The following is a 15,503-nucleotide window of genomic DNA, read 5'->3' on the forward strand; positions in this document are numbered from 1 at the left end:
GCAACAACAACAACAACAACAAAAAAAGACAAAAAAAAAAAAAAAAAAAAGAGCCAGAAAGACAAAGACAAATACCATATGATATCACTTATAACTGGAATCTAATATCCAGCACAGATGAACATCTCCTCAGAGAAGAAAATCATGGACTTGGAGAAGAGACTTGTGGTTGCCTGATGGGAGGGGGAGGGAGTGGGAGGGATCGGGAGCTTGGGCTTATCAGACACAACCTAGAATAGATTTACAAGGAGATCCTGCTGAATAGCATTGAGAACTATGTCTAGATACTCATGTCGCAACAGAAGAAAGGGTGGGGGAAAAAACTGTAACTGCAATGTATACATCTAAGGATGACATGACCCCCTTGCTGTACAGTGGGAAAATAATAAAAAAAAAATAATAATAAAAAAAAATAAACAAATAGTTGTATTTTAGAAAAAGAACTTTTAGGAAAAAACCTCCAAATAGTAATTTTATGGTTATTTGTATGATTATGAATAATTTTCACTTTTTCTTTATTTCTATATTTCCAAAGATTTTCTGCAGTGAAATGACTTTTGTGTTAAATAAGGGTTAAAAAAAAATGAATGTTATTTGTAAAAGAATCCTATAGAGAAAATTTTCTTTGTTTTTATCTAATGCGTTGCTGAAAACATTTCCATATCAATTCCATCCACTCTATCTCGGAAAACATGGAGGAAAATGCATCTGTAATAAATGAAAGCAGCAAACAAAGAAAGGTGGCCAAATCCATTAAAAAAAAAAAAAATCAATTTGATCGAGGTACACTTTACATACAGGGAAATGCCCTCATTCTAAGGGCACGAGTTCAATGGAATTTGACAAATGTATACACGCCTGCAGCCACCACCACACACTAGACTGAGACTAGTCCCATCACCCGGAAATTCCCTCTTGTCCTTTCACAGTCCGCTTCCCAGAATCCAGCCTCAGGCTGTCACTGATCCGCTTTCTGTCCCTAGAGAGGAGTTTTGCCTGTTCTTGAATGGTATATATAAGTGGAATCATATAGCAGGTACGGTCTTTCTAGTGTTTGGAGCTAGGATGCCATGGCAGGTTTCCAGGTCCTGGCCCAGGGCCCACCAAGGCCCCGGTGACCTCTTCTGCTTGCCTAGTGGCTTCTCGAGACCTCCTCGCCACATGTATCCCCAAAAATATGCAGCATGATGTTGTCTCAGGAAGTGTGAAAAAGAGAGGTCTGTGGTGAAGTGAGTCTGAAAACGGCTAGACTGGAAAATGCTTAACAGAGTTCCTCATTGCAGGACTTCTCAGAGCCTTTACTAGGCCAGTGCCCCCTGTCAGGCTTGGCTGGGTGATGTGGTATTGCTTACCCTTCATCTAGCAAGTTCCATGGAACACTGTGTGGGACACACTAGCCTCTAAGATTAAAGTCCAACCTCGAAGGCGAGACACTTCACACCCTTTCCAATCTCAGCCTTAGAGAGGTTGCACATGTCCTTGACCAGGGAGCAACTGGCAGGACTGGGTAGGAAGCAGGACTTTGCAAGGGGCGTTTATGGGCTGCTGTGTTTTCTGTGCATGGTGAGTCATAATAATATTTATTATGAGAACTAGCACTCGCATGTTCTAGGGCGTCTATCTGCGAGTGGCCCTCTTAAGAGTGTGTGTGAGTGTGTGTGTGTGTGTGTGTGTGTGTGTGTGTGTGTGTGTGTGTGCGCACTCGAGCATGTGCACGTACACACGCAAAAGGGTTTTTTCTCTCTCTGTAGGATGGGATTCACGCTGACAAAGGGATGACAGGTCCCCTACAGCCTGGTGGGACGCCACCCTGCTCCCCAACGCCCCCTCCACGTGGCTCCTCCTTACCTGAGTCCTCCAAGTTGAGCCCTCCGAGGCCTCTGAGGCAGGAAATGACTGCGGGAAGGAGAGAGGAGGGTCAGGAAGTGAAGTCTATGGCCCGCTCCCTTCTCCCCCCCTTCTGCCCACAGCCTGATCAATGGCCTTTTCTGCCTCCTGCCACCATCATGGGGTTCAGGGGCCGGGATTTTCATGCTACAGGTCGTAACCCCTCGGTGGGTCATGAAATCAATGTAGTGGGTTGCAACCATCAATGTTCTTTCTTGTTTTAAAACCTTGCTTTTGAAATGAACATGTGATAAAACTGATTTTCTTTTTCTTTTTGCCTTTTCTAGGGCCACTTCCCAAGGCATATGGAGCTTCCCAGGCTAGGGGTTGAATCGGAGCTGTAGCCACCGGCCTACGCCAGAGCCACAGCAGTGCGGGATCCGAGCCACGTCTGCGACCTACACCACAGCTCACGGCAACGCCAGATCCTCAATCCACTGAGCGAGGCCAGGGATCGAACCCGCAACCTCATGGTTCCTAGTCGGATTCGCTAAACACTGAGCCACGACCGGAACTCCCTGGTTTTCTTTTTTTAGTGCACAGTTATACAACTTTTGACACATACAGGGATCTGCATAATCCCTGTAACAAGGCGTACAACAGTCCCATCACCCCCCACCCCGTTTTCCTCATGCTATCCTTTCGTAATCATATGCAACATTGCAGCCATCAGTTTTTAAAAATGATGTAATCCTGCAACCATCAATCTTTTTATGATCCCACCCACCACATACGGAAGGTGCTGGGCTATGGGTCAAATTGAAGGTGCAGCTGCTGGCCTACGCCACAGCCACAGTAACGTCAGATCTGAGCTGCCTCTGTGACCTACGCCGCAACTTGCGGCAACACCAGATCTTTAACCCATTGAGGGAGGCCAGGAATAGAATCTGCATCCTCACAGAGACAACGTTGGGTCCTTAACTTGCTGAGCCCCAGCAGGAACTCCCCAACTATCAATTAAAAAAAAAAAATGAAATGGACTAGAATAGAGGATGTCAGAATGCATTGTGTTTTGTGAGGATAAAGCTCATTTTTCTGTGCATTGGCTGGCAAAGTAAAAATGTCCCGAGTGTTGCTTTCAATCAAAGAATGTTTGAAGGTCACGGTCCTAGAAGGCTAAGTGAGCCAGAATGGGAACCCAGGGGGGCATTTGTGATTTTCTAGAATTCCCAAGGTCGGACAGGAATGACAGCAATTTCTCGTCCACAGCTCCCATTCTGGAGAAGGAAATCGGATCTCAGAGAGGCAGAGGGCCTCGGCCAAGATCACAGGGGCTGGTTGGTGGAGGAGCCCATGACTGGCCTCCCCCTGGTCTGGCTCCTACCAGAGCCCCTTCAATAGGAATGTGGGCCATGTGGGAATTTCCACCTCTCCCTGGCCCTTTCTGACTGTGGAGCGGGGACAAGGTGGCTCACGGCCGGCCTCTTGGCACAGCAGCCCTTGGCCGGCTCATGTGTGGCTGGGGCGGAGGTTTGATCTGGGTGGGGACAGGGTGGGGCGGCACCCTTGTGTGGCCTCAGAGCCCACCTTCCGTGTTTGCTGCCCGGCTTTATCTGTTATGGAGCAGATGTTCTGGTTTCCATTTGCCCCCTGGGCTCGAGTCTCACTTGGAAGCTTGGGGACACCATCAGGCCGGGGCAACAGCCTCGTACAGTGAAGGCCTGTGTTTAAGTTGATTTTGAGAAATTGTGGCTGGGTGTCAAAAAGCCCATTTGTGCCTGAGCGTTCTAAAGCTGATGGTAGAATTTTAAGGGGAGACAGACCCCGCCAGCCTGCCTTCCCACCCGCCACCAAGATGCCCTGTGATGAAGTTGCCACCAGTGGTGAGTATTAGCCATCTTGGCAAGAGCTGCCATGGTGGCCCGGGAGTCCTGGGCCTCAGCAGCGGAAGGTATTTCTCATGCAGAGGGAGTGTCAGGCCCAGAGCAGAGGCCAGAGCTCTGGCTTGGGTTGGGAGGGGTTGGCCAGCTGTCAGCCATCTGATGTATTGCCATGGGTAGGGCAGCCTCAGGAGGACGTGGTGGAGATGCAGAGAGAAGGCAGGAGGCCCTTTGCCCTTCCCTCACCTCTCACCCCTGACCTCTCATGCCCACCCTCCTCTGGTCCCAGTTCCCCATGGTGAATGGCGCTGTCCACCCTTAGGGAGTCATTTCTTTGGCTAAGCTCCGAGGGCTGAGGAGCTTGAAGTGGCACTTACGGGAAGAAGGGACCCAAAGATCCACCCTTTGATGCTGAATGACACAGGACAGCTTTTCAGGCACCCATGCCTTTTCTCTGAGTCTGAGCACCCTACCTGTGCACCCTGGGGAGTAGTTTCTTAGCCCCTCTGAGCCTCAGTTTGTTCATCTGCAGCATGGGAGCAAGACAGAGACCAGCTCGATATCAGTCTCTTGAGGATGAAATGAAACCACCTAGGCAAAGACTTAGCCCAGTGCCTTCCTGGCCTGCGCTTGGTGCTCAGGGCTGGTGTTACTGGTGGTGGGGCCAGCTGGGCCTGCGGCCAGGGTGGGTAGCACTGCAGGCCTGCGGGGATTTTCCCAGGAGCAGGGACTCCCATTTGGACGCTTGGAGAGACAGATCAGGGCTTACCACCTCTCTTTCCATTTGGCACCTTCACATTCCCAAAGTCACAGAGTCAATATTCATTAATAGCAGCCACTGAAGTTCCCCTTGTGGCTCAGCAGGTTACAAACCCGACTAGTATCCATGAGGACACAGGTTCAATCCTTGGCTTTGCTCAGTGGGTTAAGGATCTGGCGTTGCCATGAGCTGTGGTGTAGGTCACAGATGAGTCTTGGATCTGGTGTTGTGGTGGCTGTGGTATAGGCTGGCAGCTGCAGCTTGGATTTGACCCCTGTCTGGGAACTTCCATAAGCCACAGTTGTAGCCCTAAGAAGCAAACAAAAACCAATTTTTTTTTTTTTGTCTTTTTGCTATTTCTTTGGGCCGCTCCCGCGGCATATGGAGGTTCCCAGCTAGGGGTCGAATCGGAGCTGTAGCCACTGGGCTACGCCTACACCACAGCAACACGGCAACGCCAGATCTTTAACCCACTGAGTGGGACCAGGGATTGAACCCGAAACCTCATGGTTCCTAGTCAGATTCGTTAACCTCTGCGCCATGACGGGAACTCCAAAAACCAATTATTGAACACATACTGTATACTCAGCTCTGCTGGTTGGGGGGGGGGTAGTTCCTTGCAGTTATTGTTCATTTTCCACACGGCCCCATACTGTGAGGTGAATATTTTCACAATATTGCTGTTGGAAGAGGTGAGCACCCTGCCCAGGGTGACAGTGCCAGCAACTGACAGGGCCCTTCCGCCTTCCACACCCTCACTCTCTACTCTCTGCCACCCAGTTGGGCCTCCAGAGTGCTGAGTTTGGGGAATGAACATGACCTAGATCCAGACCCTGGGGTCCTGGAGCCTCCAGACTCCGAAGCCTCTGGGAGCAGGGTCTGAACTTGACCATCCTTGCAAATCTCACACAGAAAAACCCAGCCTTGCTCAGAGAACATTCTGAGGAAAGACTGCACAACCTGAGAACCAAGAAAAATTCTAGGATAGAAAAAGCCCTGGGGAGAAAAAGTATCTTTTCATTTCAGGGTGTCAAACCCACATGCTCATGGAATACTAGTCAGGTTCTTACCCCACTGAGCCACGGCAGGAACTCCCAGAGTCTCTGATTTTGTCTGCTGGGCTGAGCGGCCCCCTTCCCTTCAGGGGGAAGGCTGTGACGGCCCGCCCCGTGTTCCACCAATTCCTGCCAGTTCCTGGTATGCAAAGCTGATGGAAAGGAGTGAACCTAGGATTCCCTCCAGTCAGTGAAACAAGACTTTCCATAAACTTGCTGTGTGATCTTGGCAAGTCACTCAACCTCTCTGGGCTTGGTCTATAAAGTGAGGAAGGTAGATTCCACCATCCCTCACCCTCCTTTCGGTTCAGACTTCCACAGGCCACAACCTTTAGTTCCTGGTGATCTCTGCGGCAGGCGGGCATGCAGGCAGGCAGGCAGGCAGGCAGGCAGGCAGGCGTGGGCAGGTGTGTGGCTGACGGGGAGGCTTCCTGGGTGCTGCTGCTTCCTGTCTGTCAGGCATCCATTCAGGTGTTGATTGGCCACATCTCACCGTCCTCCTTTTTTGCTGCTTCTCACAGGCGTCAGACCCCCCAGACAGTGCTGGGGGTCCCCCTGCGCCCTCTCTGTAGCTACAACTTAGCTCAGTCCCTGCGTGTGACCCGAGGTCCAAGGCTCTGAAGCCCCAGAACTGGCGAAGAGAAGCCGGAGGACCCTGGAGACCAGGAGGGGCAGGAGGCACGGAAGCATCTCACCATTCCCAACCTGTCATCCCCATCCACAGCCCGAGCAGCAGGGCCCCTTCCCTCCCCTGCCGGCTTCTCCTTGGAGTCCCCAGCATTTAGGGCTGAGCCTGGCCAGGCCAGGGGAAGCTCAGGGCCAAAAAAGCCAGAGAGACACTCAAAAGGCTTCTTCCCTCTCCCCATCCTTCTCCTCATCTCTGGCTCTGCAGAGCCCCTGCCTGCCCAGAGGAGGTCCCAGGGGGAGGGGAGTTAAATGAATTCCTGAAAGCGGCTCTGAGACGATCACAGGCTCACCCCCTCCCTCCACCCTCCTCTTGTGTCCCCACATTCCAGATGGTTCTTACTTCCGGGCTCTGTCCAGCCACCCTGTGGGTCCCATCAGGCCACCGGTGAGTTTTATTGACTCTACACAGTGTGTAATTTTTTTTTTTCTTGAGCCCATTTTTAAAAAATATTTCTTTTTCTTTTCTTTTTTTAAATTCTAAGATCCAGATATTTTTGAAAAATAGGACATTTGGGCCACTTGAGGCTGCATCGCCATGAGCCCCAGGTTGCAACCCGCTCCATCCTTGTTTGCCAACGCCCTTGGGACACCTTGCGGTCCCCTTGCATCTGGAGAGAATCCGCTTCACACACATGATGGTTTCTGCCGCAAACCATGTAAAATTTCACATCAAGTGGGATGCGTCGAGATTATAAATAGTCTCCTATTCATTCCCATCAGGATTTGCACTGTATGCATTTTCCAGAAATTTACATTTTGGGGTGGTTTTGGAATTGAAGATGAACATCGGCGGACCTCTGTTTTAGGTCCCAAGTTACAGCGGAACCAGAACTTAGTCCAGGCTGCTGGCCTCAGAGGCTGTACCCTTGAGGCCCGCCTCTGACCCGGGGCCTGCCTGGACCGGTGGGCATCTGGGTTCACAGCCCCCTCCACGCTGGGAACTGGGGGGCAAGAGCATGGCCTGCTGAGTGTCCAGTGGGCACCAGGGTCCAGGGAGGAGCTAGGACGTTACTGATGCTAATAACAGTGACAGCGAATCTTTATGGAGCTCTTAGCCAGTGCAGACCCCCCGGCAAAGGTTTTTCACGGGAGACGAATCAGGGGCTGTCATCATTCTGTTTTCTAGATAAAGAAACCGACAGACTGATTTAATGTGGTTTGGAAATCAGATGCTCCATTTTTTTTCCCATTAACAGTGATTCCCCTTAATAGTCCATGAAATTCTCATCAATGTACAGCAAACACGGTATATCGATGGCCTTTGGGGGGCATTCTGGGCTGTCCTCCCTTCATCCTCTGATGAAGGTCAGGGGCCCTGCGTTTCTGAAATGATCCTCATCAGTGGAGCTGCGTTAACCTGAATCAGGGCCTCAGGGAGAAGAAGACCACAAAGGGCCAGAATTCTGTTTCTTGCGTTGAACACCCGATGAAGCGGGTGGTTTTTGATCAGGAGCTTTTTATGTGCAAAACACACAGAGGAGCACACTGGGCTGATGCCAGGAGAAGCCTGGGGGCTGGAGCCAGCAGAAAGAAGATGAATTCGGGTCTCTAATCTCACCCACCCAGGGCTGTGCCAGCGAGGGAGCAGCAGCGAGCAGATAGTGGGCAGAATGGCTTTCGCTATCTCAATTGCGATTCCACACTCTCCCTGGTGGCCTGGTGTGTCTGATTGAATTTGCATGAGTTTCACGCCGCTGTGTGCAACTCCACTGTCACAGGGACAAGCCTTTCTTTTCATTCAGAGGTTCACATATCCCAAAGCCCCTTCACACACAGGGGCTCATCCTTTCTGTTCACAGACTTGCAAAGAAGGGACCATGCTCACTGCCCTTTTCGGATGAAGAAACCGAGGTTCAGAGAGGCCAAGCCACTGGCCCAAGGTCACACAGCTTGCTGATGGTAGGGATAGGGCAGAAACCCACATCATCCTCAATTGACAGGACCCCATGAGACTCTACCACTGGGAGACCCTTAGAGCCTACTCACCCATTGTACAGATGTGGGAAACTGACCCCAGGGAGAGAGGGACTCACTCTGGAGGGGAGTCTGTGGTGGCCAATGGGACGCTGGTTGCCTCTGCCAATCCCCATCAATTTCCTATCCTGTTCCCACCTTGTCTGTGTACCCAAGAGAGAAGGGAGCATCAGGGTACCTGTGGGAACAGTGAGGGTCCGGCCCCCTAAGGGGACATACTGAGGACAAGGGCAGCAGTGCTGATAGCTGTTATAGAGGAAGAGATTCAGGGCAACTGTCCCCATTTGTAAGTCAAAGTCCAACCAAGTCTGTTCTGATGCAGGAATTCCCATCATGGCTCAGCGGGTTAAGAACCCGACTAGTATCCATGAGGATGCGGATTGGATCCCTGGCCTTCCTCAGTGGTTTAAGAATCCGGCATTGCCGTGAGCTTCAGTGTAGATCTAGGACGTGGCTCGGATCTGGCATTGCTGTGGCTCTGTGTAGGCTGGTAGCTGCACCTCTGATTCGACCCCTCACCTGGGAACTTCCATATGCCTCGGGTATGGCCTAAAAAGGAAAAAAAAAAAAAAAAAAAAAAAAAGTCTTTCCTGATGCACTTGGCGGGAAAGTATTTGTGTCTTTACTGTGTGTTCAGTTTCACTGCAGAAATGGGCACGTGTTTGATTCCGGGGCGTTGCCTGGACCTCCTTGGTGTGTTACGAGCACACAGCACATACCCAATATTACCTTCTGCAGCCTGAAAAATTCTGGGTTCTCAAATGCACCTGGCCCGAGGCTCAGGATAAGGGCCTGTGGGCCTGGAGAGGTGAGAGTTCCCGCTTCTCTCCTGGGCGCCCTCCTTTCTCCTCTGCTTGGCCCCTGGGTGGCTGGAGTTCATTGGAGAAAACGCTCCGACCTCTCGGAGGTCTCCAGGCTGCTCACCACCAGCTTGCGTGTGCCAGCCCCTCCTGCAGGGATCGGACCTCCCCAGGACCACAGGGCGAGGTGCCCTCACTCATTTCCTACACATATTTGCTCAAATATTATCTTCTTATGAGACCCACTGCCCCCTCTCTCGGTACAGCATGGCCCCCAGAGCTTCCAGTAACTAATGCCACACCACTCACGACCTTCTAACATCCATATAGTCATTATTGACTTAGCTCATCTCCCTTCTCCCCATCACATCCGACGATGATTGATGTCAGATTCTCCTGGGTGGGAATTTTTTTTTTTTTTCTTTTCAGGGCCGCACCTGCAGCATATGGAAGTTCCCAGGCTAGGGGTTGAATGGGAGTTATAGCTGCTGGCCATAGCCGTGGCCACAGCAATGCCAGATCAGAGCCACATCTTCGACCTACCCCGCAGCTTGTGGTAACACCGAATCCTTAACCCACTGATCGGGGCCAGGGATCGAACCTGTGTCCTCATGGATATAGTTGGGTTTGTAACTCACTGAGCCAACAACAGAAATTCCACGGCAGGAATTTTGATCGTTTGCTGCTGTGTCCCCAGCACCTGGAATAGTACTTAGCTCACACTAGGTGCTCAATAAAAACTTGTTGTCCAAATGAATGAATGAAGCAAATTTCATGATTACAATTATCCTTCGGGGGTTATCCCCATTTATGGATTAGAAGGCTGAGTCTTGGAGGGGAGTTCTTGTCATTGTTGAGTGGCCAAGCAGAAATCGAACCCAGATCTGCATTGCTCCAAAGCCTCACAGGTCTTCACGCGTGTGTGCACACATGCACACAAAGGTCTTGCACACGTACAGCACACACCCACATGCTTACCAGTTACCCACATTCATGCATACAGAATGGGTGTAATTAAAATTAATTGGTTGGGTGGAGCTGAAGTCCTTCCCTGGTCCCCTGGTCACTGTAGAGAAAACCCCTCTGAACTGTCAGCACTGAACAGAGTGACTGGAGTGGCCAGTGCCAGCCCCTAAGCCTCTAGGTCCCTCCACTCCCTGCTGGGCTGGGGGACTTGGAGCTGCTGGGGGCCTGATCCTTTGTACCCAAAGCCAGTAAGGGCCTCAGCTCTGCAGCCTAGGACAGTGGGCCGGGCGGCCCCTATCCCCTGCTCTGCCATGGACCCCAGCCCCTCTCTGCCTGTCCTGCCTGTTGCCTTCAGCTTCTCTGTCCCCTCTGCCTGGGCCACTCCTCCCTCTTTTCTCAGCCTGGCTGGCTCCTTCCAGCATTCGAGTCTCAGACAAGAGGTCACCTCCTCAGAGAAGAGCCCCTTGGGCTGGAGGCCCCTTTGAAGGTGAGCTCGGTTGCTGAGTCTCAGCATTGCTGTCTCTGCCATGGCACTGATTGCAACATTTAGAAATTTGTAAATATTTCAGGTGCTCCCTCCGTAAAAGTGGGACACCTGTCTTCCTGCTGTATCCATGGTGCTTTACACAGAGCTGGACACATAGCAGATGCTCAATAAATATTTGTAGGTGCATAAATGAATGACTAATGAACCTGTGCAGGAGGACTGGGGGAGACAACGACTGGCCGGGCTGGCATCTGCCAAGACTCTCCTTCTGACCAGGTCTTGCCTCACCTGATTTCTTGCTGACTCTGATAATAATAATAATAATAGTAAGTGTATATAATGATTAATAAATGTATATGATAAATGATATAATAATAAGTAAATTTTAATTATTATTAATGCTTACTGAGCACTTAGGATACAAGAAGCTGATATTCCCACTAAAACTCTGCATGCATTGAATCATTGAATCCTTGTCAATAGCTACGAGGCAGGTCTTATTTTTATTCCCGTTTCCCAAAGGAGGAAACTGAAGCTTACAGAATGGGTCTACGCTCACTCAGCTGGCAAGTGGCGGAATTCTAACTGTTCCGTGGGGAAACTCCATGACTTTCCCTTAGGGCCAGCTTCTGGAGTCCGGGTGGCTGGGCCTGAGCAGCTGGTCTGCCATCAGGGTCACCTCCACGCCCCACCCCCAGCAGGTGAGCCCCAGGCAGGTTGGAGCTAAGGGCAGCTGTGGAGGGAAGCAGGCTGGTGGCATCTTCATGTCCCCAAGCCGTGGGCACAAACTTGATGGCCAGCCAGGAGGCCGCAGCATCCCCACAGCTCTAGCACTGGGGGATGGCTTGAAGGGCGCCTGTGCTCTTTGCCCCTGGTCCCCGCCCCGGCCCTAGATGTCCCCAGCCCTTGGTGGTTACACATCTGCTGGTGGCAGTTGTGTCCTGCCGCCATTTTCCTACCTTTGCTGGATCTTTGCTCTGAGAACCGCAGCGCTAGGCTGGGGTGGGCTCACAGCTCACTAGCTGCTCCCCCAGACCTGTTTTCTGCACCATAAAATGGGGGCCGCAGGGCTGCTTTGGGCTGTTGTGAAGCTTCTAGAAGAAAACGGCTTTAAAAGTATTTCTTAAGCTGTGACCCACTGAGCAATGGGCATGTTTGTTACCCACTAGTTACATGCACCCACGTGTGCACACACAGATGGAAAACCGTGTACTCCTGGGCTTCCAGATGGTTCCCACACTCTGGTCAAGGTGCTGCCTTCAAGGCTTCCTGACTGGGCTGTGTTGGGACTGGGGCTGCCATAGCCTTGCCCTTGGTGGGGTTCAGGGGGAGGCCCATAGCACAGGACCCCATCCCCACGTCCAGCTGGGAGCCTAGCCAGCTCCCCAGCCCCGTGGGGTCAGAGGTCACAAGTAAGGAGTAGGTGGGGCAGCTTAGGAGCTGGGTTTTGGAATCTTCAGGGCTAACGAGGCCACAGCAGCTCCTCAGGACCCTGGCTGCCTTCTGAGACCATCCCTCAGTGTCCCTGGGGACAGAAAGCACCTTGTACCTCCTGCAGCTCCACGTAACAACAGCCATGAGGACATGTGGGCACATGTGCCATTGTCACATGCACGGGGGCAGGCAAGCCTACCTCTGGAGGCCATGTTTTGACAATGAAAACGCACACGAATGCGTGCGCACGTACACACACGACTCTGACACACTCGTACAGCTACACACTCCCTTCTCTTGGAGGGACGGAGGCCCGCTGCTCGGGCAGGCGAGGTCCCCTGAGTGCTTTCCCAGCAGGAGGCCACAAGCTCCCTCCTGTTTCCACCTGTTCCCGCCCTGAGTCAAGCACCTTGCTCACCCTGCCCCGGCTTCCAAACCCTTGAGAAGTGACCAGGTCTCACCCAGCTCACCCCCTGCATTTTCTAAGTAGGGAGGTGGAGGCCTGGAGAGGCTCGGGGACCTATCTGATGTCACACATACACAGCCAGGCTCAGACCCCAGCACTCAGGCCACAAAGTGGGCTCCCCTCCCCCAACGCCCTGCTTTTGCTCAGAATCCTCCCCACTGGCCAGTGTCGCTGAAGGCCCAGTAGCAGGGCTCAGAGCCCGAGCTAGTGTCCTGAGGCCTCGAGGATGGAGGACCGCCCATTCCGCCATCTCTCCTCCGGCAAACAGAAGCCCCCAGACTCATCACCCCAAACCTTATCCCCAGCCAGCTTCTCCAGAGGCCCCAAGCCATTTGCGGGGGAAGGGTTCTGAAGCCCCTCCTCCAGGCCTGGAGTGAGAGCAGACCCCCGTGTGCTCACACTTGGCTGGCAGGCCTGGCTGAGCCCCCCGGGAAGAACCAGAGTGACCAGGAACTAAGGCGTACATCTTTGACATCTGCTCAACCGTGATCCAGAGGTGGTGCACCCCGCCTCAGCCCGCTCTGCCCAGAGCATCATCAGAACTGCCCAGGGGATGGTGAGTTTGCCCGCCATCCCCAGAGGCATCCAAGTAAAGACAGGACATTCATGGGGTGAGAGTGGCTGCAGGGGTGGCAGGGTGGGGTGGGGTCAGCGGCAGAGGAAAGCTGGCTTTGAATAGGGACTGGACAGCTTGATTTCTAGGCTGAGAGTCTGATCTTGGCATGGATTCTGCCTGGACGGTCAGTAAGGTTCCCTGACGGTGCAAGACCGAAGCAGAGGCAGGGCCCTGGGGGTGGGACAAGCAGGGCGGAGAGCTGGAGCTGGGGGAGAGGACAGGGATCCTGGAGAGCCCGACCCTCCGTGACACTCCAGAGGGGCAACATGTGGGCCCCAAGGAGCCAGAGGGAAGAACTGGCTTCACCCCCCTTGCACCCCGAGCCCAGGTACCCTGTCGGACGGCCCAGAAGGGTACTCACCCAGCAGCCCCAGCAGGTGCAGGGCGGCCAGTGGTGGACGCTGAGACCCCATGGGCGCGGCCTCCTCCTGCCTCAGCCTCGGTGAGCTCGGCCGGCACCTGCACGGTGGGTGAGGGCGTCTGGCCCCACGTCTCCCTCTCTGGGAGGAGGGGGCGGGGCGGGCAGGCTCTGGCGGGGGTGGGACAGGGAAGCAGGCAGTGCGGGGCCTGCGTCACCCTTGTTTGAAGTTGAAACTGTCAACTTCCTCCTTGGTAAAAAACCATCTGCCCCAGTTTGAATGGCGGTCCTGGTCCCTGCCAGCTTCCTGCCCCCGGGGTGTGAGGGCTGGGACCCGGCCTCGACCCTGCCACGCTAGGGCAGGGCTAGGGCCTGGGGGAGTCCGGCGGAGGAGAAGGAGGAGGCCAGGCCGCACTGACAGCAGGCCTGAGGGAATTGAGGGGGATGCAGGGGATGAGCGGGCTCTGAGCTGTGCTGGGGTGGGAAGTGGGGGGTCACCGCCCCAGGCCTTGTAGCAGACTCAGTGATGACAAGCACATGAAACCTTCCATCTCCGCTGTAGGGGTGAGGTGGCAGCCGAATCCCCCCAGGCGGCATCTTACAAGCGCAGGAGTGGCTCCTCCAGGCACACGGGTGGGCGGGTGGGCGGGCTTTCATCAGGGCGTGGACCTGTGAGATCTCTGGGTGGATAGTGTGATCTCTGTGTAGACATTGCTGCTGCAAAAAAGCCCTGGCTGTTGAGGAAGAGGCGGGGTGGCTGGCATTCTGCAAAGCAGATGGGGGAGGCTGGGGACCGACCCGGAAGGGCTCCAGCCTCTCAGGGGTTTGGGCTCAAGTCTCTCCCTCCAGGACCAGTAGACAGAACCCAGACTTTGGGCCTCCCACAGTCTCGGCCACACCAGGATAGGGGCAAAGGGGTTTAGGGACAGGACAATAGCCAAGTTAGGGTTAGGGTTAGGAGAGTGCTGGAGAGTAAGGGCCAGAGCAGGAGCCTCCCAGCTGCACCCTCCCATCTCCCCCCCAACCCCCCGCCAGCAGCTGGAGGTCCTCCAGGGCTCCGGGGTGGGGAGTCTCTTTCTCCCTGGACCCTTGAAGTTGTCCCAGTAGCTTCCCAACTGCCCCCACTCAGCTCCCAGCATCCATCAGTCCCCAGATTCCACTGATATGAAGCTGGAAGGGTTTGGGGGGGGTGGTAATTGACTGGGTTGCCCAGAGAGAAGGATCCAGGCCTGGGGGCAAGGGCTGAGGACTCCACAATAGGTGCAACTGGGGGGCACACCCACCATCTCACACAGGATTTGGGGGGGGCCTGTTCCCCTCCTCAGAGGGGATGCTATCTTAGCCTGTGACAGAGGCCTCAGCCAGCCCTTCCTGGCCTCGCCCCCACTCCGCGGTCACATCCATCCTTCCTGTCCTGTGACTGGAAATCCCAGCCTTTCCATTCTCTCCTTGATTTGTTTGTTCATTCAACAAATCTCTGCTCCAGGCCAAGCACAAGGGAGGCAGAGATGGAGACACACGGTCCCCACTCCGCTTATGCTCCAGGGACCCTCTGGATGATTGTTCTCTTGAAAACTTGGGGTTCAGGAAGCTTTTACTGGTCACCCGAGTGGTGTTTATTAAGTGACCCTTCAGGGGCTCTGTTAAACCACATTCAGTTACATAACTGCAGCCTGCCAGGCAGAAGGGGTTTGTATGGAGAACCTCCCCAATCTGGGGGCGGGGGGGTAGGGCCTCTTTTAATCTTCTCTACCACCCTGGCAAGTGGATGGAGTTTCCCATTTCACAGATGAGGAAACTGAGGCTCCGAAAGAAATGTACTTGGCCTCAGCAGGTTAAAACGAAGATGTGAGCCCACAAACCTCTCCTTCCATAACCCCTGCCCCTACCTTCCACCCCCAATTACCCAAAGCCACGAAAACACAAAATTTGACTTTTTATTTGATTTCAGAGTCTTCATTACAGGCCAGGCTATATGGTTTCTTTTCTGCTAATTTTTAGAAAATTGGAAGCAGCTCCGGACCTTGGGTGCCTGCCAGCCCCCATCCCAGGGGAAGGGTCCTGCCAGCCCCAAAGCGTCCACTCCCCTCCCCGGCTACCGTCCTATAGGGGTCCCCCTGCGCCTTCTCAAGCCCCTCCCTCCCTGCCGCCCCCCCTCCTGGTTAGCCCTCCTTCCCCCACCCCAGGCCTCCA

At 53.5% G+C, this 15,503-nt stretch overlaps 1 protein-coding gene and 1 long non-coding RNA gene across 2 annotated transcripts in view; one reads left to right on the plus strand and one right to left on the minus strand.

Annotated features, from left to right (window-relative positions):
• Positions 1-13,462, minus strand: part of CD5 (CD5 molecule) — a 23,617-nt gene extending 10,155 nt beyond the window's left edge. Inside the window, 2 exon segments of the mRNA NM_001244800.1 lie at positions 1,849-1,896; positions 13,314-13,462. Of these exon segments, the coding sequence (NP_001231729.1) occupies positions 1,849-1,896; positions 13,314-13,365 (100 nt within the window). The 5' untranslated portion in view covers positions 13,366-13,462.
• LOC146405090 (uncharacterized) lies at positions 3,465-8,768 on the plus strand. Its single transcript, XR_014836579.1, has 3 exons — positions 3,465-3,710; positions 6,044-6,594; positions 6,692-8,768. It is a non-coding gene; the product is annotated as an uncharacterized LOC146405090 (long non-coding RNA).
• Positions 13,463-15,503: the final 2,041 nt, after the last annotated feature.

This window comes from Sus scrofa, chromosome 2, assembly GCF_054392235.1.
Source record: "Sus scrofa isolate SSC_HxYL_T2T_F1_AM1 chromosome 2, Sscrofa_HxYL_maternal_Yorkshire_Landrace_v2.0, whole genome shotgun sequence".
Lineage (NCBI taxonomy): Eukaryota > Metazoa > Chordata > Mammalia > Artiodactyla > Suidae > Sus > Sus scrofa.